This window comes from Lissotriton vulgaris, chromosome 3_1 (assembly GCF_964263255.1).
Source record: "Lissotriton vulgaris chromosome 3_1, aLisVul1.2, whole genome shotgun sequence".
Lineage (NCBI taxonomy): Eukaryota > Metazoa > Chordata > Amphibia > Caudata > Salamandridae > Lissotriton > Lissotriton vulgaris.
The window spans coordinates 1874930225-1874957444 of NC_141689.1; the positions used below are offsets into that span (position 1 = coordinate 1874930225).

The following is a 27220-nucleotide window of genomic DNA, read 5'->3' on the forward strand; positions in this document are numbered from 1 at the left end:
AGGAACCCCTTGCAATCTGTAAACTCCAGCGCCGAGACACCGGAAGGTATTTGTGCGCTATAGAAATTTTATAAATAAATAAAATAAAATAAATAAATCAGTCCTGCGGTCTGACAAGTGAACCCTAAGGCTCAATTTGTCTGTTCAATAGAACCCCATCTGATGAGTAGTGCTTCATTGTTCCCCTTGGTGATTTTAGAGCAAGTGAAGGCAGAGAAGTCTTCTAATAAAGAAACAATTTCCTTGACAGATGCAGGTGGGTCTTAAAGCAAAAAGGAGGATATCATCACTGTATACCATAATCCTTATTTCCCCAGCCAAGATAACAATGCCACTTACCCTTTCATTTGACCTAATAGCTGCCACTAGGGGTTCCAGCACCAGAAGGAATAACTGCGCGGACAGAGGACAAACCTGACATTTCTATACGTATAGGAAAAACTTGTGACATGAAGTCTCCATGGTTAGTTTGCACTATAGCATTCTAACAGAAATCAGAATTGGGCCCAAAAACCCAGAGGCGCCCTTTCAAATGACCAGAACAGATAGCCCCACTTGACCTGGTCAAACACATTCTCAACATCAAGGGAGAGCAAGATCTTCGCATATTCATCATTTCTCACTTGCCACAGTACATTCAAAGAGGTTATGAATGTGGTTTCTGGATGGCTGACCCAGAACAAATCCCGCCTGCAAATGATATCTCAAGGTATGCCAAACCCTCTTGAGCACGATCGCTAGCACTGCAGCCAGTGCTTCATAAATGTGTTAAGGACTGAAATCAGGAAATAGCTGGCACACTGAATGAGGTCCTTACCAGCCTTTGGAATAAGGCCTAGTATAATCTTATTTTATTACGCACCTCTACTTCTTTGAAAATCTTAGTAGTGGCATGGCCAGTTGCTTTGTGTAGTATGTTAGTTTATTATTTATATAGTATGCAAGGATTGTAACTTTTAGTAAGTATCTCTTTAAGACTTGTGTATCCTTTGAATGTAGTCATGTTCCACATTCCAGCCATGCTGTCACTGAATGTTCTATACTTTACTGTTGGTTAGTTTCCTGTTGGTTGTGGATCTAACCAGACGTGCTTTATTTCCTGGAATAAACCTTCAAGAATCATCCTTACAAGATTCCTCTTTTCATTCAAAATACTACACTTTGCTGTATAGGATATCGGAGATACCCATGGCTATCTCTTCTGCCATTATGCCCCTGTTTAGCAGTTCCCTGCCAGCCCTAGAGAAAGTCAGGAGGTGGATGCCGTCCAGTAATTCTAGTTCACCAAGTGGGTCATCTGGTGCTTCAGCACTGAACAGGGCTCCCAAGTAGTGACTGAAGGAGTTCCCGATCTGCAGCAGGTACATGACCAGACGACCAGTTCGGTCATGATTTGCTGGTATGGCAAGATCAGCTGCCCACTGATGAATTTTTGCTGCCAGCAAACTGCCTGCCTTCTCACTCTGCTCAAAATGTCTCAATTCAAAGCACAATAGGGCGTATTCAATCATTAATGTAAAGAGAGCATTCCAATCTTGTTTTGCTTGTTTGAGCTGTCCTAGAGTCTGTGATAATGTATCATGTATTGATGTGTCAGATCTGGCACTTTCTACTATAATCATTGCTGCTTCTCACAGAGTTCCCTTTTGCAGATAGCAGAATCTCTCATTAGGTCAGCCGTTATAACTGCCTTCCCAGAAGAAAACAATGACAATTGTCAACCAAGTATTGTTGCAAATGCGCAGTCAGCTGCTGTCTGTCCACTGGCAGTTTGTAGGGGGGCATGTTCAAGCACCCAGCGGTGGCAGGCCAAGAGGAATCTTATCCATGACACTGTCACAAAGGCTTTAACCGGCCCTCCTGTCGATAGTCCCCTAGGCTAACCCAGACGTCCTTCTTCCTACACCTTCAAGGGTAAATGGGACTTGTCAGCCACAGGAGAAGAGTCTTTGCTTCTCTTTCTTTTCCATCCCCTTAGTACAGACTTCAATTGTTGATGCTTAATCCAGGTGACTCTCGTTTCTCTGGAAAGGCTGGCATATCTGATGTCCTGGGCATGGCCGTGGGCACTGGTGCAGCTAGAGAATTCAAATTGTCCTTTTCCTTACAGGCCAACATGTCTTAATATTGCTCAAGTTCATCTGGCTCTGTGAATTTTTGGTGGTCATCATTGATTGTGAGCAACATTGTAGCAGGTTTGAAGAGGCCACATCGAATGTCCAATTGTTTCCTTCCGAGATTGGTTTCGTCAGGATAGTCCGGAGTTATGTAAATCTTGAAGTCCTTTTACAAGAATTGCCATTGTTCCATTTTGCTGCCAATACGAGCTGACGGGCTGTTGGTGTCATAGTAGACAAGCGATGATTGGCCACAGCATTAGCCCAGGCTGTGCCTTCCATTTTGGATCTGTTGGACTCTTTGGAATTCTAGGGGAGGTGAGAATTTTAGGTCACTGAGCTCAGGAAGGAAGGTAGTGAGGAAACCCTTGTAGTCATCTGCCTCCATCCCCTCTGGAACCCCCAGGAAGCAAAACATTGTTCTGTGTGCTGTAATCGTTCACATCTGTCAACTTCCTCCTCAAGAGCCACAATTACTGCCACAGATCTGGCTCCCTCTCCAGCACTGCCCCTTGATTGACCTGGCCTATAACTCACCGGTCAGTCATCTCCAGTTGTCCTTTCAACGCATTCACATCCAATCCCAAGGACCTGAGCTCACTGGCCATTGGCTTCATGTTCTCCCGGAACGAGTCCATCAGGATTTGATGGTAGCCAGCTCCCTCATCAAGGTCTCTAATGTGATGTCAGCCCTGGACATCCTCCAAAACAGGTTTATAACACAAAACAAGCACCCAGCAATTCTGGACGGTCTAACTCTACCTTAGGAAAAACATAAAGTATTCTGTAAAACCCTCACTCACAAGTGTTACCTCTTGGCGGCATGCTTCATCATTGGGTCCATCTCATTCCGCTGTGAAATGAGGCGTGATGCGACCTACAGATTCGGTGAGAACACTTTGTATGACGTTAAAATGACGGAAGAGCAGATGGATTTGGAGGGAGGAATGGAGGGGTTGATGGTGAGGCTTTTTTTTTTAAATACCTGGCTAGTAGGGTTGGTTCATTATTCTGACCCCTAGTCTGTACGGTTAAAAGCAAGGGAAATTCTTATGGACCCAATGATGAAGCATTCCACCAAGGGGTAACCCTGGTGGGTGAGGGTTTTAGGAAAAACGTTGTTTTTCCTCAAGTACAGTTGCACCCTTCAGAATTGCTGGGTGCGTCTATTTCTCTAGGCAGGAAAAAGAGCAAAATAGGTCTGAGGTAGATGATGGGGGAGTGGTAAAATGTAAAGCAAGGGGTAATCAGCAGGATTCTCCACAGTAGTGCCCAGGGTTACCCAGCGCCCGCTCTCCAAGTCTGGATTTGGTGTCAATCAGCAATAAGTCAGCTCCATTCAAGGGTGGACTTACAGGATGACTTTGAGGCCTTCTGGCCCACGAGAAGATAGTGGTGCCTCCGATCACACAGGTGCATGGAAAAATATAATGCCAGTCCTGATTTTTCACTTGTCTGCACACCATTGTTTTTCTTTGCTCCTGTATTCCAGTACTTGGAGTCAGTGTTTTGATTAGAGCACCCTGTCTGATGGGGCATGGAGCTTAGTGGCTGCCTGGACACAGGAGGCTCCTTCTTGCAGCTATGTACGGGACCCTGTTAAGGCAGTCCCCTAGGGGTATCAAAAAAACAACACTAGCCTCCCCTTGCCAACCCTTCTCAGCTTCTTGAGGCTGCCTGAGCTCAGAGGACAGTCACAGCTTGATCGTGACCCTGGCCAGCATGCAGGTCTCTGCCACAGAGCAACGATAACATGGTGGTTCATGTCCAGCATCCAGGCATTAGACAGGATCAGCCCAGCTCCTTTTGTTCTGCTTTGGTTCCTCGCAGGCCCCATCATTCAGAGATGCTGGCCTAGCTTTCATGGCCATGGTTAGGGCCTGATCTGCACTCTTCCTCGCTCCTGGCAGCATGTAATCAAGGCCCAAGGCAAGCACCTGAGCCACTGAAAGGTCTCTCTTTGTGGTCTCTATCCCTTCCATAAGCCACGTTGTTAGCACCGGGGGAAAAGAGGGGCATGCTGGTCATATCAGAGTAGTGCAGGGTCACTGTGGTACCTCTCCTGCCCCTCTCTGTACCGAAAGCCTAGAGCTGCTGGGACTACTGGGGTCTGGTGTGCCCCCACCCTTGCCTTCTGCACAGAAATAAGTCCGGGACTGCAGCAAACCTATGAGTCACTGTAAAAATGCTCCTTTGGGTCCCCACCCCTTCTGCAAATCAGGCTGCCAACACCAAAGGAGCAAGACCACATGGGGCACCGGATTACAGAGATTGGTTGATGCTGGAGGCTCATCAGCAAATGGCTGAGTGTGGCCATGCTCCCGTTGCCCCTCCGGGTATGCTGAACTGTTAAGGAAATGTTCCATTGACAATTCATATTTTGTTAAATCTTATGTTATATGCTGCAAATCATCTTCCTCTATGTAGTCATAGATTTATAATATGATAATAATTTACGGTTACTGTGAAAAAGTGTTCTGCTATTTATTTTTCAGTTCAACCTTACTATAGGCATTAAATATAATTAAAAAAAACTGCACCTTATGTTTGATAGAAGTATTATAGCACACCTTATTTATGATAAATCCAGAGAGCTTTGTTTCTTGCAAATAACGCTCATTCTACAAAGGATATTTACTGAGGTTATTTTATGTTTCAAAAATATCTGCAGCTTCTTATCTTTGAAAATCATGTAATGTGAGTGTATTTCAAATTTGTTATCATCTCTTTTTTGTGTATTATCACACTTGCATTTTATGACTTGTTATGATATATTTTCACTTGAGGCAATGTATCTTTGAACTTTGGCTTGACTAAACTACTAACTAATTATGCACATTTGAAGGTATAGTGTGTTTAGAAGTTATTCGTTTTTGTCATATTAATTGTCTATATAGTAATTATTGTTATCGAAGATAGGGATCAGAATAAGGGAAATATCATCAAGAACATTTGTTGTACTCCTTTAGTTACCATGAATGTCAATTATGTAGAATAGATTAGTAGAGAGACTCTGTATCAACGTCAGGCAAGATCCCATGGTACTTTTATAATTCTAGCTAAGAAAATGTTATATGTATACTTCAAATGTGCATTTTAGAAAAGTTTCAAAACTAATGTATAACATATCTAGATATTTCAATATAATGATCTAATTTAGTGACAAAGGAGAGCAGGTTATAACTTTCCTTTATCATGCATCTTAGTACTATAGCTGATATTTAGTTAATGTTTGTCATGTTGTCTAAAAGTATCTTTTAATGTAACTGTACATTTTTAAATACAGAATTGTGTTTGAATCTGTGTACACAGCCGCAAAGACGCAGAATGTAGTAACCATGAATCATGTTAGCTGTTTTCTGGAAGGCTGTTTTCTGTTGAAAATGAAACTATAGCCATTGCTTTTAAAAACTGGGTATTCAGTAATGACAAGAACGTCAACAAATCTGTAAATAGATTTATTTTTTCCAATTGATGCTGGTGATAATAAGTATGTTTTATTTGTAGTGCGTATGCACTAATATTTTGCCAATAGTAATATGTGTGATATAAATGTGCTTTTGATATATAAGAATTCATTTACAGACATAAGAGAGCAATTGTTCAATTGGCTCCTCACTCTAAATGGGGACTATGCGGTCCCATGTGCTGTGTTTTATATAATGATGGATATGGTTGCCCATAATACGAAAAGAAATGTGTAACATGGCTCTTGGTAAAAGAGAGGTAATTTTCTACTCACCCAATTTCTGATCTTGAATCAGCCCACATTTCTGTATCAAATAATCAAACATGCATAATAATTATTTATGGAGGTAAACATCCTTTGGGCTTATAAGCCATTGTCCATATTAGATAATGTTGTGCTTCACCTGAGCACTTACCTCCAGCCATGGCCCGTGGAGGGAGTTTTGGTGGGGCGGAGAGGCGGAGCGGGGGAGGGGCAGGGTGGGGGGGGGTGCTAAAAACTGGAGTATGGATAATTGAAGGTAAGTAAACAATTTAATTAATAAAACGAATTTCGTAGTGTGCCCTGCATCGCAAAATGTGATGCAGGGTGCGCTACGAAATTCGAATGGATGAAGTCCAGCTGTCTGAAGCCGGACACTGACAAGATCGAAGTTGTGATCATCGTTAAAAGCTCATCATGGGATTCCACTTGGTGGCTGTCAGAGTTAGAACGGACACCACCTCCACTACCCAAGCCAACAACCTCAGGATCATTATCGACTGCAAACTCTATATGACCGCTCAAGTCAACATCATCACTGCCTTATGCTTCCACACCCTTAAAATGCTAAGTAATATTTTCAATTGGCTCCCAACCAACTCCAAGAAAAATTGTCACCCACGCCCTTCTCATTAGCAAGTTGGCCTACATGAACACCCTCTATGCCTAGCTCACCAAACATCTAACCAGAACGCTGCTGACCATTCAGAACCTGGCAGCCAGAATCAGTCTAAACTTCTCATGCCACAAGCACATCTCACCTCATCTCAAGGGGCTACACTGGCTACCCACACACAATCAAGCCCCGTTCAAACTCGTAGAAATACCTGCTGTCACATATCCGAGCCTCCCCCTTACTTCTTGAATTCGGCAAGATGCTGAAGACCTGGCTCTTCGGGTAATCACACCAGGGCTTGGCTAGATTCACACCTGTACCGCGCATTTTACATATCTTTGTAACATAACATAACATAAGAAAGCAGCATATTGTACCACTGGCAGAGTAGTGCCTGTCAGAAACAAATGACTATACATAACTTTGTCTGTCTGATATGAATGATAAAAGGGTTTTCTTTGTCACCTTGATACCCGTTTAATGGCAGCTCTCATTTAGGGCAGCACAAAACTACTTGAGGCAATAGTTGGCCTTATGCCAAGACCTTTATCACCCTGCAACAGGATACATATATATAATATATTTTCCCAGATGACTGTATTTTAGGAGGCAATGTCATCGCACTGCTTGAACTATAAGGTGTCTAGAAAGTGTCAAACCAGTAGGTGTCATTTGCATTGACCACTCCAGGATGCATATGAACCCCACTGGTACTGTTGTTGCTGTTACATAACATACCACCATGTTGCAAATGTATCTAAAATCTGTAATCCTGTCCACACCTCGTCAATTTTCTAATGGGCACTGACATACCACTTCTATCAGTGTTCCCCTATCCCCGTTATGTATTTATGATTGATGTAATGTGTCAAATTTGTTGGCAGGTTTGTACATGTCTTAAAAATATATCAAATAGGTCTTAACCTGTACATTTATTCACTGATATTTTATAATTTTTTAACATATGATCAAAATTGATTTTCTTATTTTTTTTAGCAATTGTATCCCTTCTGAATACTTTCCCTACATGCTGATGTGGGCTGGATGTATTACTGTAATTTTACTGTATCATGCACCTTTACAACTTATTTTCTTCTGTCTTCCTACAGAGCCTCTTTCCTTAATTTAAGTTGTCATGGTATGTGGGGAAGCTCCGTACAAAGAGAAGACTTTGAATCTGTTGTAATCGATCAATCCGCTTCAGCAGGTACAATTTTGCATTATATCAGATGCATAAAATGATATGAATGGTTTTCATCCTGGAACAATGCAATTCCAAACTAGCTCTGGTGTCTGATCTAGTAGTCATTATAATCAATTTGGATTCCCAGTGGTCGTGTGTGGCTAAACTTTCTTTTAAATCATAAAAACAAGCTGCATCTTCCTGTCCTGAATCTCAGAATTGGACTCACTCTCAGAATAGGTTTGCAACAACAGACAAACTTCCTGTTTTGGGGTTAAAGAACGATGCGTCACAGCTCATTAATTTCCAGTATTCTCCCCCCCTGATTTTTGGCTCTCTTTTTCTGGGGCAGGATCCTTTTTGGAAGACTTAATACTGGGCTTTTCTCAAGTGAGTGCAGGGTTATTTTATTGCCGTTTATTGGTGCCTTTCATATTGAGTTCAACTATTAACTACAGTTAAAAGAAGGTATTATTGCATTGAAGGGTTTTTCTTCCCTTGTGGCTTTTCCCTGTGAGCCAGGACCTTATTAAAGAAAAACGTGACATCTTTCTCATGCATAGTACTGTGCAGGGTGACAGCGTGGGTATTGGAAGGAGTCTTGGAGCAATCAAGAAGAAAACTAGAGATAACCTCACTATGTCTAGTCCTTGAAACATGCATGAATTGTGATTGTATCAGTTCATAATCAAATAGTTATGATTGGGTACAATGTAAACTCAGTCAAATATGTCATATATTGATTGCAATTTAATAGATTCAGCTGAAGGTTTTGAGAAATTTTCAGCATTACCAAATGTAATCAGTGAATGCAGATTCCAAACCAGCAGTGATACTTTTTCTTTTTGACGAGTAAATGGGTGTTATAGTTTTGGTTCTCAATGATGAAGACTGCGGTATCCTCAAACTTAGGTAACCATTACATACCACATATTTTCTGTGCTTACAAATAGCTTTTCGTTTAAGAATGCTGTATTTATTTGTTTAATTGTGTAGGTATTATTTTAGCATTTATATATCCCCTACAAGTGAATCATTTTGCAATACAACATGCCCCTTAGGCTACATGGGTCAAATAAAATCCAGTTGTCTTTTGGGGACCATCTCTTATATTACACTGGCAGGAACTTGAATCTTAAACAGAGATATATTTTCATATTTTACAAATACCAGTATGGCTTACTAGATGTTCAAATGTGATAATATTATATACTTCCAATATACCCTATTACAGGACATCTATAGGGTGACTTTAATAGAACACTTTTCACGCACTTGTACCCATGAAAACCTTATTGGCTAAGACATCTAAGATTTGGAGATGCAGACATGTTAAATGTTTTCCTTTCCCAATCAAATATAGAATTTTGTATATGAACAGCTACTGTAAGCCCATAGAAAGTAGCAGTGATTAAACATTGTTTCAATATTGTGTATCACACCACATTGAAGAACCGGGTTTTCAAATACCCAGCGGCGCCAGGGACACGCCAAAAGTCCTCTGGGTTCCCTTGCCTTGGTATATAGAGACACGGAATACTTCTAGGTGGCGTCAGAGATCAAATTTATTAGCTGCAGCTAGTAGCAGAAATCCCAGCAATACAACGCGGTGTACAACTCAAGAAACTGCTCAATTTTACTAAGGCGAGACATCCCTATTTATACACAAAAAAGGTACATTTAAAATGCACGCCCCTGCACCAAAATTCAACCAGTAGATAATACATGACATCACACAGCATCATACAGTAAAGCTCATTTTACAGTGTCCCAACCAACAAGTTAATATTTAGGCATATCTAAATAATAATCTGGAAGGCCCGAACAAACCCTTAATTGGAAGCGTAACCCATGAAATGAAGAAACAGTAAAGAAAAGTAGTTTCAGATAATGTACAAGATAACAGAAACGTAAAGAAACTTAAAAGTTAACAAATGTCTTGAATGGTGATTGGGAAGGTAAATAACGATCTTGCAGGGAAATTGGCTTGGCAGGGTCAATTCCAGGTGAAAGGCCAGCTTCTGAAATTAACTCCAGCGCACGAAGAAATCCTTAGTTAATGTTTATATGATCCACAATAGGTCAGACTGCTTTGCTCACAGACTAACTTCTAAGGCCTACGTAAAAAGGCAACACCAGATGGCACTCACGACACATGGCAAAAACCCATGTTTAGAAAAGAAAGTCTTAAGGAAAGAAACAATTTAGATATTGTTAAGGATAAGATAGGTGCAAGGAAACTAAAGGTTAACGAGTTCCTGAACAGTGATTGAAAAACTCAGACAACAATCAGCTAGTGAAACTGGTTTTGCAAAAGGTCAGTTTCAGGTGAAAAGGGTTACTCTCTCGGAAGTTCATTCAGAGTCTGAAAAACCCAAAATAATATATGCACAAACTCAGAAGGCAAGGCCACTTGTTCGTTGGGCCTACTTCACTGGCCTACGTGAGGGCAAGACTAAAATGGAATCAGGTTTGAGAATTACAGAACCACAACACAACCTTTCTCGCATGAATCTAATTTAGCATTTTCTTACTATGATAAGTACATCTACGCAATATTCAACATCACACCACGCAACACCACAGTCCAAGAAAAACATCCACCTCCCAACTCTAATTACATCTTGACCTAAAATCCTCTTCCATGATTTTCAATCTGAGTTCTTCCTCAGTCATTTCAAAGAATCATTTCACAGTCCATATTAATGCGGTCTCCTTCAGACCTCTCACTCAGAAGACACAACATCAAATAATGTCTTTTACCAATGCACCCAAAGTTCTCGACGAGACTTCGATGGTTCTCAGTAACCATCCTGTGAACAATCTAGGACTAGAAAAAGTATGATTTTTTTTTTAAAACCTGTAATGCAAACATTATTGTGAAATATTCACATTTTGCACACATTAAACATGGGAAAACATCTTCTTGATAATGTCATACCATATAGTTTCTAAGGTAACACTGTGAATATTGATCTTGCATATCCCCCTTGACAAGGTACGGGAGAGGCCGGCACAGAGTGAAAGCAGAGCAGCTTTTTATGTAAGAGCTGCCCCTGCAGCTTTCCAAGAAGCACAAGCACCTTTCAGTTGAGGTGAGCTGTGGTCGGGATGCTAGAAACAGGATCAAGGCCTTTCTAATGAGCCAGGAGCAGGCAGCCACAGAATGATCACTTTATTGCCCAGCAATGGAAGATTTAGCTGCAAGGAGAGCATTGTGGTTAGTTAGCAAGCTCCAAATGTTCTAGTCTGGGTGCTATTTAATTTGTTGTGGATGCAATTTGGATAAAAAAGATAGATACATTGCTAAAATTCAACGAGGCAATTGCTTGTTCAGAAAAGAAACTTGAAACAAATTGTTGGTCAGATTCTGCAAAAGAAGCAAGAGTTCTATTCTGCCTGGCACTCATTTTCAATTTTCCTCAAAAAGACAAAGTGAAACTGTAGAGGACCTTGTTACATTCTTACAAGGTACACAGACTGTCTTTATCATACAATCTTATTGACAGATTCCTTTATGTCAAACAAATATCACACTACTTCAATGGCAGCTGGTCATCTTTAAAGGTGGAGGAGTGTAATACTTGCATCGTTTTCACCATTTTTTTGTAAATTTGCCTAGAGAGTTGTACTTATGATTTGAATTACCTTAATTGTGCCAATGCCACCATTTGTTATGGGAACCCCCATGCCAATACTTGCATACAATATTCCAGTGCCAGAATATTGCCACTCATATTTTAAAATGGTTTGCTTCCCCCAGCCCGCCCAGCGGCCCCAACATGCCTTGGCTGCCATCTGTAAGGCAACAAATTGTCTCCAGTATGCCAACACCAGCATTTTTCCATAGGTGCCCCTTTATGTCAAGTGTTTATTCCAGTATTGCTGGGTCTGCATTTTGCCTTAGGTGCCCTCCCTTATGCCAAGAATGACCTCCACAGCCCCTGCGAAAGCATTTTGCCCTGGGTGTCTCCATGCCAAGAATGTCCTCTGGCATGCAATATCAAGCATTTTTCAACAGGGGACATGCCAAGAATTACTTCTAGAATTATGGGGCCTGTGCATTGAAATGGATGTCCTTTCTTATGGCAAGAATTATTTCCAGTATGCCAGCAGCAGCATGTTACCTTGGATGCCGCCATAAGCCCAGAATTATATTGACTATGCTATAGCCGTTGGCATGCTCACATTCGCAAACACACTCTCACTCACTCATGCTCACTCACTCTTGCAATCACTCTTCCCCCCAACACTGTAACAAACACTCACTCGAACTGACAGTTATAAACAAACATACTCATAGTCACTGGTTCTCACACTCACAAACAGATGTACATCCTTTCACACTTAATGACTATGAGCCCTTGTGCAACTTAATATGCTGCTCCAATGATAGTTAATACAACTAATGCCCTTCCACACCCTCTCACAATCTCCAATCACTCACTGCTTACAATGCACTCAAACTGCTTTACCCATTCCCTACACACTTAGACTTATTCATACACTCACTAAAACCCAGATTTCCACTCACTTTCATTCTCATTGAAACTCTCAAAAACATTCAAACGCATTCTAACTCAGTCTCAGTCGCTGTCAATCACTCACAAACACACATACACACACATGAGCAGAGAAACAACATTTGTTTTACTTTCCTTGCTACCTTAGATGGCAACTCGAAGGTTCTATGGCAGCAGCAGAGCAGGAATCTGGCACTGTATATTGGAACAAGCAAGCCATAATTACAATGAGGTGCCAGCCAGAGCAGAAGCGCAAGATTAGAAAAGGGTAAGTCCCACTTCAATCCCTGTCCAAGCTTATTGATAGGACTAGAAGAACAGCGGTATAAGTCGCTGGGACAGTGCATGGGATCTTGACCCTGTTGCACTGTGTGGCTCCTCATTGGCCACAGGGATGAACTGATGTGCACCCTGACAGCTACATTTACCCATATATATTGTACTGCCTGTCTGCTAAATAAAAGGATTGTGCATGTATTAGAAGATCGTAGATGAACTACTCCCCCCACGTGCAGTCCAGGTGCCCAGCTGCAGAATGTTGTATTTTGAAGCAACACTGTAGCTGGATCGTTCCTCATCCCCTTCAGCCCCCTCACCCTCCTGACCTGTGCACCGACAGTGTTCATAAAACCATGAAACTTGTCTTTTCATGAACACTGCTCAGTTAGATCTTTGGCAACAGAGGCAATGGGTAGAAAGTGGTGTGTCAAAGGAGGCAGGGTAACGCCCAATAACACCCAATAATAGCTGCTGCTGCACTACTTGCAAGTATGTTGTCAGTGTTCTTGCCCCACACATCCTAGCAAATCTAAATTAGATGTAATTGTGACTAATTCATGTTTTGTCTTAGCCAATATCACTTACACAGGGCTTTCTTAAATTAAAATTGTGGCAACCAGGATCGGCCTTACAATGGTAGAATGACACTTATCCAAGCCTGCAACGTAAAAAGCAAACGACTAGAGGAACAGCTGCCTCCCTTCAGATAAGAAAATGTATTGCAAGTATTCAAGCCCCACTCTTTCTAGCATCTACTATTTCATTTTCGTCCCTGTTTTCCTAATGCAGATTTCTTCCTTCCTTCTTTATTAGAGTTTGATCCAATTATTATGTACCATCTTATTCACAATGTTCTCCTGCACCTATAAGCAAATTAGTTCTGCAGCCTGCCTTTTACAAGTAAAAAAAACATAAACATGAACACTGATGCACCGAAACAGAATTCAATAAATATTGATTTATGTTAAATGAAGTGCATTTATGTAGCACATTCCAACCCCTTGTATTGACTAAAGCACTTTTGGACTATGTACTCGGTATACAGTTCTAGGATTGTCTTTGCCCAAAATCAGAGATATCTGTTGATATTGGATTTGCTTGATTTTCATATTGTGCAGAAGGGTATCATACTGGACAGGGGCTGGCAAGGTTCAAGTATGCGTGTGTATTGTTTAGTAATGGAATGTATTCAATAGTTTCTGGCTAAATAATATTATGTATGAATGTGTAGCATTATTTGCATGGATGTGCGTGCTGAAGTGCATTACTGTTCTTTTAGTTCTGCTAGGGTGTACAGTGTACGTTGTTCAGCTTTAGGTCATTGTTATTTTTGAGGCATTTTTACCGATTATGTGGCTTTAAATCCTACAGATGTATACGTGGGTGTGATAAGCTTAATGTACCTTCCATAGGATCGTTGGGATGTGGATTGGTGAAACAATTTAGACTTGTCAGTGTAAGGTATATTGCTGTACAATTGGGATTTCAAACATATAGCTAATGTATGCCTTAAATACATTTTATGGATATAATGGTGTCAGGGGTTGTGTCTAATTTGAATTGTTCTTTAAGACCATCTGTGACCATAGTTTGCAATGGATGTGACATTGAGCTGACAATGCTTAGCTAGCAAGATGGCTTGCAGCCATGCTGGGTGCATGGTGAGTCTGTATGTGTGTCTAATCTGCACTGCTGCTGAAAGGCATTATGCAGGTGTGGCTTGATGTTGATATGGAACACGTTCCACCAGCCAGATGGCTTGGATCCGTTTTCTGCACAAAATGTTGCATAGAGTTGTGCCAAACATATATAATTGTTGTGGATGATCTAGGAGGGTTTCTGGGTGTAGGATTGCCCTGTGATAAAGAAGCAAGTTGGTAGCTACATAGTGTCAAGTGCATAGACTGCACAGTGGGCTACATGGCTGAGCTCAGTGCATCATAGAATAAATAAATAACGTGTCATTTGATGCACTCCTTTTGACTGTTGTAAAATATAGGGCCAACAATGCAAACAGGACCAAGCTACCTTGTACCCTGCCTTTCAGGTGTGTAACCTCACCATCTCTCCCTGTCTCACTCTTCACTTAAACAACATTCAGAAAGGGTAGGAGAGCCAGAAAGCATAAACTTCAGAATGCAGAGCGTAGTATAAGATACAAATCAATAGAAAGTGAAATCCCCCGCCTCTTGGACACCTGGTGAATAAATCCAACTAAGGCTGCTTGTAGGCTGTCTCTTACCAAGCAATGCCATCATCCAGTAAACCCAGGCAACCCCCATCAAACGTATCCAAGCATCATAGGGAGTCCTGGTCCCTGTGCCTTAGTTCAAGCGAATACTCCATGGATTCCTTAATCCCCTTACAACCACATCTTGAAATCTTTCAATCTCAATCTACTGGTAGCGAAGCAGCCATACTCTTAAGGGCAATAGGATCTGAAGGTTTGCATCCAGAGAGCTTGGGACACAGTTGAAATATGAGCTAATGTAAAGCAGAACCTGTGAATGCTGGGAACAGGCTCACCCATTCATGGCATCCCGTTCCCCAGACATTGGTGTAACAAGTAACCTCATTCTGCCAGCATTCCTCTCACTGATAATGAATACCCATCTCTGGGTTCCTAAGTGGGTGCCCAATGTCATAATATGTATTCAAAGGGGTCTATCACAAAGGTACATTTACATGTGAATACACCTACACATGTAAATGTACCCTTTCATTATCTAGTATAATTACTACTTTTGATTATTCACCATTTCCAGGAGTAAATTTACTGCAAAGTGTGAAATAATGTCTTTGTCCCCTGAAGCATTGGGTGGAGCCACACTTATGAGTTTAAAGTTACTACTTGTAACTTTTCACATAAGACGGAGCTCTACGTCACTGAGGCAGAGATTGCTCCATTGTAAAGTAAAGGAAAAATATAAAACATAAAAAAACTTAAATATAGTAAAAAAGTTTTGTTTAATAAAAATGTCAATGAATTTTATATATTTAGTATATATGTAGAACTAAATTGAAAACATTAATTGAATTCTGAATTACATATTTCATTAACTGAAATAAATTAAATTAAAATAATGTATAAAACCAAATCCCACCTAAAGCAAAATGTTTATATTCATTTACTGTGTATTAAAAATTACAACCATATATGTGTAGAATGAATTTAAATTGATTTAATTATTCTAAGACATTTATATTTAAAAAAGTAAAAACAATTGATAACATATTTCATCAGGAAATATTTTTTAACATTAAATTAATTGTACATGTAATTTTACAAAGACTAACAAAATTAACTTGTTTTAATATTATTTTCTGTGAGATTCAGTTTTAAGACTCTGATTCAGTTATTTTCTGTGGGAGAATGTTTTGATACTAGGGGTTAGCCTTGTGTGGTGCCTGACTTAATCCAGATCTGAGCTGTAGAGCATTTAGTCTGTTATGGGTCCTTTTTGGCTCTAGTAACTTTAGAAGTGCACTTTGTGAATGTCAATGGGCTTACTCTTTTGAGGGTGGGTATCTGCTCCTCTCTAGACCCCTCAATACTTCTCCCTAACCTCATCCCATTTGGTAGTAAGTATTCCCCGTTTTCTAAGCCTTCTGCCTAATCTCCCCCAATTTACAACTAAGGGTCCGATTGCAAGGCGTGGGGAATGACTCCAATCCTCAATCCGAGCCATCCTTACCGCATCGTAATCTCCTGTTTGTAATACTTTTCGACCAACTCATTTTGATGGAGTCTGTTGGAAAATATTTCAAACAGGAGTACCGTATGGCTGACGATGGGCTTGGAGAGCCTGTCTACCATTCGGAAGTACAGCAGTAATCCCTAGGCCTGCTTTTTCCGGCTGAGGGATTACAATGGCAGTTTCCCAATGCCTTTATTTGCCAGTCTTTCTGACACAGAAAGTCATTGGGAAACTGTCTTTTGGGGCCTCCAATAGGGCCCCCATATGTGCAAGGCCGCCAAATGGCGGCCTAGGGCCACCTATGGTGCCCCCTGTTGATCCCTTCACCCGGTGGTAGGCATCTTGTGGTGTATGTCACAGGGTGCAGAGATGAACTGCACCTCTACTCTTTGCTATGAGAGCATGGATTCGGTTCGGAATGCATGCTCCCATAGCAAAGTATGGGGTTGCGACCAAACAGGGTTTGGTCGCATCCTAATAGCTGGTCTGGAACTGACGGCAGGAGGTTTTTTGGTTCCATTTCCAGAGCGATGTCAGACGGACTCCAGTCCCTCTGACATCGCAATTGGGCCCTAAATAGTAAACTTACATGTGTGAGCATCTCCACAGAGAAAATAGGAAAGGTCAAGGTATGAGAGTTCCACCTGCAGGTTTTTGAATTTCAATTTTAAGTAAGTCGTATTACTGCATTGCTTGTTAATGTATTACAAAATGCAGTTTGTGAATCAGGCCACAAGTATCACTCCTGGATGACTGTCCTATCATCCCTCAGGTACTCTTCCTGGGTGGGTTAGATTACTTTGTTTCCCATGGCTTTCCCCGTGTAGCCCTCATGAGTCAGTACGCATAACAGAGAAGAAGGTGTAAGATTTTTGTTTTGCTTTTCATAGAGGTTGTATAATTCATTACATGTGACATTCTAAGAAGTTCATATACTACCCTACAGTTATCAGAAGTCACATGAGTGAAAGCAAGTCATACTTTCTCTTGCTAATGGCATGTTGGCATCTTTCATGATTCTATGCAAATGTATTTTGATCAGGGATTTTCGTTGGTGGCAGAAGAAGATTATGTGATATATGGACTCCAAATGGCCTAATCCACAATCACACTACCGCTCGGCAGTGGCATTACCTACCCAGGGCAATAAAAAGCCAACTTGGAAAGCAGAAGTCCTCTTGCCCCCTGCATAGCGTTTCAGCAATCCCAACTTTACTGATGACACCTGCAACACCCCCCGTAATGTTTGCATACCAGGAGTCATATCCTCTTCAGCTAGGAGCACACCTTGTAGAGCAATCCTCAGGCCACTCCCCACCACAGTAGTAATGAATTGACTTAGGCAAGCACACATTAATTAATATATTTTCTACTCAGACATAGTTTAAAAGTATTTTAGAGAGGAAGGTCGGGGCATGATGGCGTCCATGAAGTGAACGTGTGAGTGAGAAGCTCCTGTAGGCTCGTTCTTATCGTGGTATAATGTGTTTTCACTGCATTTTCACAGCATTATGAAGATGATGGCTGAGCTTTTCAGAGAAATCTGATGTCTGTCCGGGATTTGCCATAACTCTGAAGAGTGATGGCTATTCATTTCAACCAGTTCACTGTGGCGGTAATTAACTTAGTAGCACCGCAGCGGCACCTGATTCCAAGCTCTATGTGTGATTTTCAGCAGCGGCGGTAGCGAGGAGAGCGGAGAGAGCCTGTGAGGAGATGGAGCCATTGAAGGCTCCGGTTCACAGCTGAAGATACACGGACGGCAGTACGGAGAATAATTGAGCTTTTTGGGGCCAAAATGAAAATCAACTCTCTTTAAGCAGCGTGTGGCGGCAGCAATCACCGCAGGGGCAGTGCAGTGACACTCGGACACAAGCTTCAAGTGAGACTTCCAGCAACAAGCGGCAGCCGAGAAGGTGTGTGCTGCGTGGAGCTATGGGGCGTTTGAGGTGGTTTGAAGGGGGCTTGAAGGTTTCGTCTTACAGCTGAGACATGTGCAAAATAGTAAGGGATGGCGGCTGGATTGTGCATTGCCTCGTACAGCGGAGTGACGGTGGAGTGGAATAAGAGAATTTGGTCAGTTCTAATACCTTGTTTTCTTTTCCTTTTCAAATTTGTCTTTGTGCTGGACAGAAACTGAGACTGAGACAATTTAAGTGAAGCTGGATCTCTGTTTTTTGTGGCTCTAGGGATTTTTCTTTTGGGAGCAGCTATTACTGGTTCGCACTAATTTTTTTATTAGTGATAACATCTTTTTGCTTATTAAACAATTGGAATTGGAATGGCTCCCAAGGTCGCTCGTGGTGGTAAGACAAGAGGAGCAGGGGAGGCTGTAGTTGGTACACGGGTTGCATTAGCTGCAAGAAAGATTAAAGAAATGCCTGGTGGTGAACAACAGGAGCGTGCTGCTATACAGGGTAAAGGTCTTATATGTGGGACATCTAAGATTTCTCAAATGTTTCAAGGGATCATTGGTAAAAAAATATGCAAACACTCCAAACACCTCTTTACAGTTTCACGCATCTGAAGTTTCACAAGGGGGAAGGAGTCGATCCCTGGCCTTCGGGAAGAGGATAATCTGACTGGGATTGTGCAAGATTCTATAGCCCCCTTGGTTAATGATGATGAACTGGCTCAGATTCAAGATAATGATGGTGCTGGCGAAGACAGGAATGAGCCCATTAGCAGTAAGGAAAGCAAGTTTTATTCTTTATCTGAGCACTCAGAGATGTCAGATGTTGATGAAGATTTGGATTTGGACCTCCAATTATATGATGAGTGCACTACAGTTTCACCATCCGTTAGCATCAATAACAACTATGGTCAGGCCTCCTTAGGGGGTACTCCTACAGAAACCCTCACTGTTCGAAAGAAGTAAATCCAGGCGCCAGGTGCTGGATCAGTATCAACTGAGGTGCCTGATTTGGAGATTTCTGGAGGGGAGCAGTTGTTTGAAGGGTTGGATCTGGGAGCAGTGGGTGGCCCTGTGGAAGAAACACAAGAACTACAAGGCCAAGTCTCGCTGGAAACGATATATCGATCTATCTCTGAGCACAGGGTTGAAACTCGAGCTGAAAATCTAAAAACACACACTGCCTGTCAAAAATTACAAAATACAGTGAGAGGGTTGGCCAAGACATGCAATGAATTTACCGAAAGAATGGCGGAAGCAGAAACTCGTATATCATCGCTAGAAGACCAGATGGAGGTACAAAAGGCTGCTGTAGCAGACATAAAGGCCAACAAGGACAATGTGCATGATAAGCTCACTGATTTGGAAAATCACTTACGCCGGAACAATTTGGGTATACTTGGTGTACCTGAAGGTCTTGAGGGGCAAGATGATCACAAATTTGTGATTGAGCTATTTGAGGAAGCATTCCCTAAGTTGAAGGAATGGAAATGGTCACAAGAAATTCAACGTGCACACAGGTTCCCGTTTTGGCAACGGCCTCCAAGGAATGGGCAACAGACATAGCAGCAGAAGGGCTATACTAATTTCTCGTAATACTTTTCTGGCTCAGCAGGCACTATACGATCTGGCCAGGCCAGATAAGAAGTGGACAGGGAAGGGGACGCAATTTTTTGTTAGACCCGACTACTGCCACTCTACAGTTGAGAAAAGATGGCAGCTTCGACAGCTGATTACTCCCTTCCAAGCAGAGGATGCTCAAGTTTATTTATTGCATCCAGCAACTTTAAAGATTGTTCATAAGGGCCAGACCTGCTTCTTTACTTCTGAAATTTTAGCTAAAGAGTATTTTCAATCTACTTATAGAGGACTATTATTTTGGCTGCATTGGTAGAACCTGTCGGGACTGTGTATTTATTTAGAAATAACGAACTGGCATCACTCTTCTGATAATTAGGGTTTAATCAACTTTTGTGTTTTTCATCTTTCTGTATTTTGAATTTGGATCCGGTAGGGATGAGCACTAACTGGGCTACTCTCCGAACATCACAAGGGCGATGGGCCCTAAGGCCTCTATGTTGGGGGAGGGTTTTGGGGTGGGGAGGGACTCAAGGGTGGGTGTGGGGGAGGGGTGAGGGTCACTTGGGGAGTGTGGGGTGGAGTGGAGATTGGGTAAAGGGGAAAAATGCAGTACATTGTTTGGGTTGTAGGAATGATAGGGTATTTCTATTTTCATTGATTGCTAAGAGATCTTTATTTTGCAATGGCTGACAGGAGGATGTGCGTATGCACCTTTAATGTCTGTGGATTGAATAATGTCCTTAGGCGGAAACGGCTTAGAGCTGATCTGCTGGTAATAAATCCAGATATCCTCTGTCTACAAGAGACACACGTTCCATGGGCCAACCAAAGGATATTATCAGAGCTGGGCTACACAAGTTCAAGTTCAAGTTCAATGTTTGTATAGGGCACTACTCACCCAGAGGGTCTCAAGGCTCTGGAGGGAGGGGAGTGCTTTACTTATCGAATATCCAAGTTTTTAGTTGTTTTCTGAAGGAGAGGTGGTTCGGTGTAAGGCGGAGGTGGGTGGAGAGAGTTCCAGGTTTTGGCCGCTAAGTAGGAGAAGGATCTTCCCCCCATGGTGGATCTATGGATGCGCGGAATTGCGGTGAGGGCTTGATTGGACGATCGTAGTTGGCGGGTGGGGGTGTAAAAGGATAGGCGCGTGTTGAGACATTCGGGTCCTTGGACGTAGAGGGTTTTGTGTGCATGGGTGAGGAGATGAAACGTTATTCTCTTGTTGACGGGGAGCCAGTGGAGGTCTTTAAGGTGATCGGAAATGTGAGCTTGGCGGGGGATGTCTAGTATGAGTCTGGCTGAGGCGTTTTGGATGCGTTGGAGTTTCTTCTGCAGTTTGATTGTGGTTCCGGCGTAAAGGGTGTTTCTGTAATCAAGTCGGCTTGTGACCAGTGCGTGGGTGACCGTCTTTCTGGTTTCGGTGGGGATCCAACAGAAGATTTTTTTGAGCATGCGTGAAGAGACGCCATTGACTTGTCTGGTCATCGAGAGGGATGAGTCCAGGATGAAGCCTAGGTTACGTGCATGGTCCGTTGGTATGGGTGCGGTTCCCAGTTCCGGTGGCCACCATGAGTCGTCCCAGGCGGAGGGGGATGAATCTAAGATGAGGACTTCCGTTTTGTCCGAGTTCAGTTTTAAACGGCTGTTCTTCATCCACTCGGCTACTTCTTTCATTCCTTAATGTAAGTTGGTTTTGAAGGTGTTTGGGTTTTTTGTGAGGGAGAGGATCAGCTGGGTGTCGTCTGCGTAGGAGATAATCTTGAGGTTGTGTTGGCGCTATGGATGCGAGGGGACACATGTATACGTTGAAGAGGGTGGGATTGAGTGAAGATCCTTGTGGTACGCCTCAGATGACTTCAGTGGCCTCTGATCTAAAAGGGGGGAGGCGGACTCTCTGGGTTCTTCAGGCGAGGAACGAGATGACCCAGTCCAATGCTTTTCCTTGTATTCCGACGTTGCTGAGGCTTTGTATGAGGGTGCTATGACAGACTGTGTCGAAGGCTGCGGAGAGGTCGAGTAGGATGAGGGCAACTGTTTCTCCGTTGTCCAGTAGTGTTCGAATGTCGTCTGTTGCTGCGATGAGGGCGGTTTCGGTGCTGTGTTTGGCTCGGAAGCCGGACTGTGAGGGGTCGAGGGATTTGTTGGATTCGAGGAAGGCGGCGAGCTGACTGTTGATGGCTTTCTCAATGACTTTGGCAGGGAATTGGAGGAGCGAGATGGGGCGGTAGTTCTTAAGTTCATTGGGGTCTGCTGTGAGTTTCATCAGAAGGGCGCTGAGTTCGGCATGTTTCCAGCTTTCCGGGAAGGTAGCGAAGTTGAGGGAGCAGTTGATGACATCTCGGAGATGGGGTGGGATGATGGAGTCTGCTTTGTTGAAAATGTGGTGGGGACATGGGTCGGTTGGCGATCCTGAGTGGATGGAGTTCATCAGGCGGATGGTGTCTTCAGTGGTGATTGGGTTCCAGGCGAAAAGGTTGTTAGAGGGGGGTTTTGGTTCGGAGGTGGGTGGGGTGGACTGGTCTCTGGACTGGTTTTCAAAGCTGTTATGTATGTCGGCGATTTTGTTGTGGAAGAATGAGACTAGGGAGTCGCAGAGGTCTTGGTAAGGAGTGATGTCGTTGGAGCCGGCGGTGGGGTTGGTAAATTCTTTGACGATGTTGAATAGTTCCTTGCTGTTGTGGGCGTTGTTTTCAAGTCGATCCTTGAATACTGATTTCTTGGTGGATCGGATAAGTTGGTGGTGTTTGCGGGTGGCATTCTTGAAGGTGGTCAGGTTGTCAGTGGTTGGGTTTTTTCTCCAGGTTTTCTCGAGGGTGCGACAGAACTTCTTGGATTTCTTAAGGACATCGTTAAACCAGGGTTTTTTTTACTGCTTTGCTTGATTTGATGGTTTTTCAAGGTTGCTAGTTCATCGGCGCTGTGGGCGATCCATTGCGTGAGGTTGGTGGCTGCTTGGTTTGGGTCCGATGATTTGGCAGGAGGGATTTGATGAAGCGATGTGAAGAGCTGGTCGGTGGTAATTTTGTTCCAGTTTCTTCGGGGAATTGGTTGTGGGTGGTTGTGTATCGTGGTCTTTTTGTAGTTGAAGTGAACGCAGCTGTGGTCCGTCCAATGGAGAGCTGTGGTGTGATTGAAGGAGATGTGCTTGCTGGAGTTGAAGATTGGGTTGAGCGTGTGTCCGGCATAGTGGGTGGGGGTATCAACAAGTTGTTCAAGTCCGAGGTTGGCCAGATTGTCCAGAAGGGTGGTGGTGTTGCTGTCGTTTTTCTTTTCCTGGTGGAAGTTGAGGTCTCCCAGTAGAATGTAGTCCTCGGAGGGGAGGGCGTGTGGGCTGATGAAGTCAGTGATGTCTTCACTGAATTGTGTGCGGGTCCTGGTGGTCTGTAGATGAGGGTGCCTCTGAGTGTGGTCTTGTGGTCGGTGTGGATCTGGAAGTGGAGGTGTTCGGCGGTAGTGAAGTTATCGTCGGAACTGGTCGTGATGCAGATGGTGTTCTTATGGACGATGGCGATGCCTCCTCCTGTTTGGTTGGTGCGGTCCTTTCAGATGATCTTGTAGCCGTCCGGGATGGCTATGGCGATGTCGGGAGCTGATGAGGCGTTCATCCAGGTTTCTGTAAGGAAGGCGACGTCCGGTGATGTGGTGTCGAGTAGGTTCCATAGGTCAATGGCGTGTCTGTGGACCGAGCGGGTGTTGAGCAGGATGCATTTCAGGTGGTTAGTGTCGGAGCTCTGTTTGGAGTTTGTGGATTTGGTGTGGGTCCTGATGCAGTCGAACTTGCAGGAGTGGCAGGTGAAGGGTCCATGGGTGTGTCCTGGGGCGGCTTGGTAGCAGTTTGGTGGTTGGCCGGGGTTGAGGGCTGAGAGGGTTGTGGCGTTGTACGTAATGCGGGTGGAGTGGATTTTGCGGGGGCCAGGGGGTCTGGCGCTGGACGCGGTCCAGGCGCGGATGGGCATAGACGGGCTTACCTTAGGCACACCTTCGGCGGGCATAGGGCGCATCCGCTGCGCGCGAACACTGCGTGCAAAAGCATCTGTCATAAGTGGATAGTGGAGGGGGGAGGGAGGAGCAGCTGGGAGGCGGGAGCGGGGTGAAGAGGCTGACTACGAGGCACAACAAACAAAATGGCAGCGAAAGCAAAACTGAAACAGGACGAGATTGGGGCACCGAGATGAATGACGCTATGGGCAGTGGCACCGGCACAATCAAGCAGTAATTTTGAATTTAAAAGTCTAGCAGTGCAAGCGCTAACTTGCACAAAATAAATGTGAGCAAAGGACACAATAATTAATTAGCAATAGCGAGCAATAGCGATATAATAGTGAGCAATAGCGATATTATAGTGAGCAATAGCGCTACGATACCCAGGCACTAAAATTCTTCACAGGCAAGCAGTGTGAGCCAAGCGCTGCAATATCCAGGCAGGGAGCGTGGGGAGCGACCGCTTCTCATTGGTAACAACCTCTAGACTGGCTACTATGAATAGGGGGTGGCGATTTGCAGGTCTTTCCTCGTACCATATCAGATCATGGGCCAGTGGTATTAGATCTCGCTTGTTTTAGCCTCCCAAGTGAACGGAGATCCTTTACATTTAATAAAAAACTCTTAGGTGATGAGGAATATGTTCGGCACATATGCAATTGGATTACATTATTTATGGAGAGTAATAGAGGCTCGTCCTCCTTACCAATGGTATGGGACTCATTAAAAGCTGGTATAAGGGCGAAACACTTAGTTTCGGGTGGGCTAAACAGGGACTACAGAAAGAAGGCATACTGAGTCAGCTTGAGGACTTAAAAACAGCAGAGCGGGAACTTATACATGCAGTTAGAGTTAATGCTGATAGCCAAGATGCACAAACTAAAGTTGCATGTTGTAAGGCCAAGATTAATAGGGTCTGGAGTCAGGAAATTGCTGCTCATTTTAAAACATATAAGGCAGAAAGAAATGATTACGGGGAAACCTCCGGTAGGTGTTTAGCTCAAAGGATGCGGGTCGACAAGCTGCTCAGCGGTTTGAGACTCTTGAAGATGGCAAGGGGGGTTCAGCTGAAAGACTTGAAGATATTCTGCATGTCGTTCATGCCTATTATGAGGAGTTATACACTCAAGAACCAGTGGAGCAGGAGAATATTGCACAGTTTTTGCAGAACTTTGGCTTAACTGAACTAGTGTCAGCAGAACGTGAAGACCTAGAGACCCCGATTACTATGCTTGAATTGCAGGAAGCCCTGGAAGGATTAGCATCAGGGAAAGCGTCGGGGCCTGACAAACTTCCATTGGAGATATACCGTTTAGTCTTTCCTATTATTAGGGAAGACATGTTGACAACATTTATAGCTGCTCAGTGTGGGAACACTCCACCATCTTGGGACAATGCCAATATTGTGATCTTCAAAAAAAGGACAAACCTTCTAGGTTGCCGGGGTCATATAGACCTATTTCTTTAATTAACTCTGACAGCAAGATTTATTCTAAAATTCTTGCAACTCGACTGGCGCAAGTTTTATCCCCCCTGGTATCTTGCCACCAGCATGGTTTTTTGCCTGGCAGGAGTACTGTTAATCATATACATAGGGTGATTGCATTGCTCGACTATGCTACTGTGCAGCAAAAACATATTGGCTTCATTTTTTTCGATGCTGAGTCATGGTAATTTCTTTGGGCTACAATGCGTAAAATGGGTTTTGCATCTCATTTTTTGCAAGCAATACATACTATGTATAAACAGCCGCGGGCTAGAATCTGTGTAATGGGGCAGGAGTCACCCTTTGTATATATAACTAGGGGGACTCGACAAGGTTGCCCATGTTCGCCTCTACTATTTGCGATCTATATCAATCCACTGGTACAATTGTTGGAAACAACTAATAATATACAGTCAATGGTTGTCGGGAAGTATCGAAAACGTGTTCTTGCCTATGCAGATGGATTTTGACGTGGAATTTTGGGGCAGTCGCTGGTTACAAGCTGAATATTTCTAAGACCCAGGTTGTCTGTACTGAGGGGCTTTGCCCCGATGAAGCTAGAGTTATGCCAAAAGCAAGATATCTGGGTATATAGATTCGGCTGGCACTTCAAGACATTGTAGAAGTAAATTGGGCGGACATACTTTCCTCTGCAAAAAGATGTTTGGAAAAAGTTGAATGTCTCCATTTATCAATGGTTGGGCGTTGTAATGTTTTAAAAATGTGTATTCTCCCTAGGGCTATGCATTATTTTAGGACAGTACCGCTCGAGCTTACTCGACACCAATTATTGCAGTTACAGTCTATCGTAGACAGATTTATATGGGGCCAGAAGCAAGCACGCCGAGCTTCAAAGTTTATGTCATTACCGTTGGCACGTGGGGGGTGGGGCATGCCGAACTTCACATTTTATTATTTAATTTGTCTGCTGCAGAGTATACAGTATTTGGTGATCGAGACGGAAATGCAATCATTTGAAGCTCCGAATATATATCAAATGTTGATGGGCAATCAGGCGAGCAAGGCGTTACTCAAATTTTATGAACCAAGTTATTTCAAAAGGACATGATTTAAAATTGCAGTTGCAGCATACAAAGTATGGAAGTCGATATGTAAAATCATATCTATAGGTCGTATAGCTTATTACACACCTTTGAATTCTATAGAAATATTTCCTGCAGTTTTTGGCGATGCAAAAATGGCTACTTGAAGGGATAAAGGGATACAACGGCTAGGGGATCTGTATAGTGAAAGAGTTTTGATTTCCTTTACAGATGTTGTTGGAAAATATAAGTTGCCCAAAAACAATTTTTTTAAATATTTGCAAATCCGCAACTATCTCATTAAATATTGCAAACGCACGCTAATAATATTTAATGATTTAATAGAGGCTTTAATAAAAAGAGTTCAGATTGGGGCATTGTATGGCATATTTTTGGAGTCTCAACAAGATGATATTGTGTTACAAGATACAAAGTGGGGTAAACGTTTTGGGAAGATTGGTCTTTATGTTCAATTATCGATTGATATGGCTACCAAAGTCATGCTGACAGCGAATTTATGTACTCAACACTACAATTTTTTTTTAATCTATATCATACTCCTTATGAAAATTATGAAGTGGGTGGGCTTCATGACGGGAAATGCTTCAGGTGTTCGGCTGACATAGTGTACGTATTCTTTGATTGTTTAGCTTTAAAACAGTTTGTAAGGAGCATTTCAGAATTTTTGTCACAAATCACAGGGATCAATGTGTATATCTCTAGAGAGATTATGCTTTTAGGTGTGTGGGAAGGCTCTGATTCCATCCAGAGCTACTACCCGTTTCGTTATCTTATATTTATGGCTACTGCTCTTGCTAGACTTTGTGTTGCTTCTATGTGGCTTCAATCAGAGGCACCAACATTCGAAATATGGCGTGCAAATTTCTTCAATGTTTTTAATATGAATACAGTTTGTATTGCACAAAATCAATGTGGAAGATACAATTGGGGTTGAAAATTTGGCAGCATATGTTACAACATATGAAGATGTTGATATGAAACCCAAGTGGGACTCATAGTTGTATTTTATATTCCCTTTTTTTTTCTTTCCCCTTTCTTTACTGTGCACAATAT

General features: G+C 42.8%; 1 protein-coding gene across 2 annotated transcripts in view; it reads left to right on the forward strand.

Moving 5' to 3' along the window:
* Positions 1 to 27220, forward strand: part of GUCY1A1 (guanylate cyclase 1 soluble subunit alpha 1) — a 472623-nt gene that overhangs the window by 261976 nt on the left and 183427 nt on the right. For both annotated transcript variants that reach the window (XM_086962337.1, XM_086962338.1), the window contains exon 4: positions 7573 to 7670. In XM_086962337.1, the coding sequence (XP_086818463.1) occupies positions 7573 to 7670 (98 nt within the window). The remainder of the gene's footprint in view (positions 1 to 7572; positions 7671 to 27220) is intronic.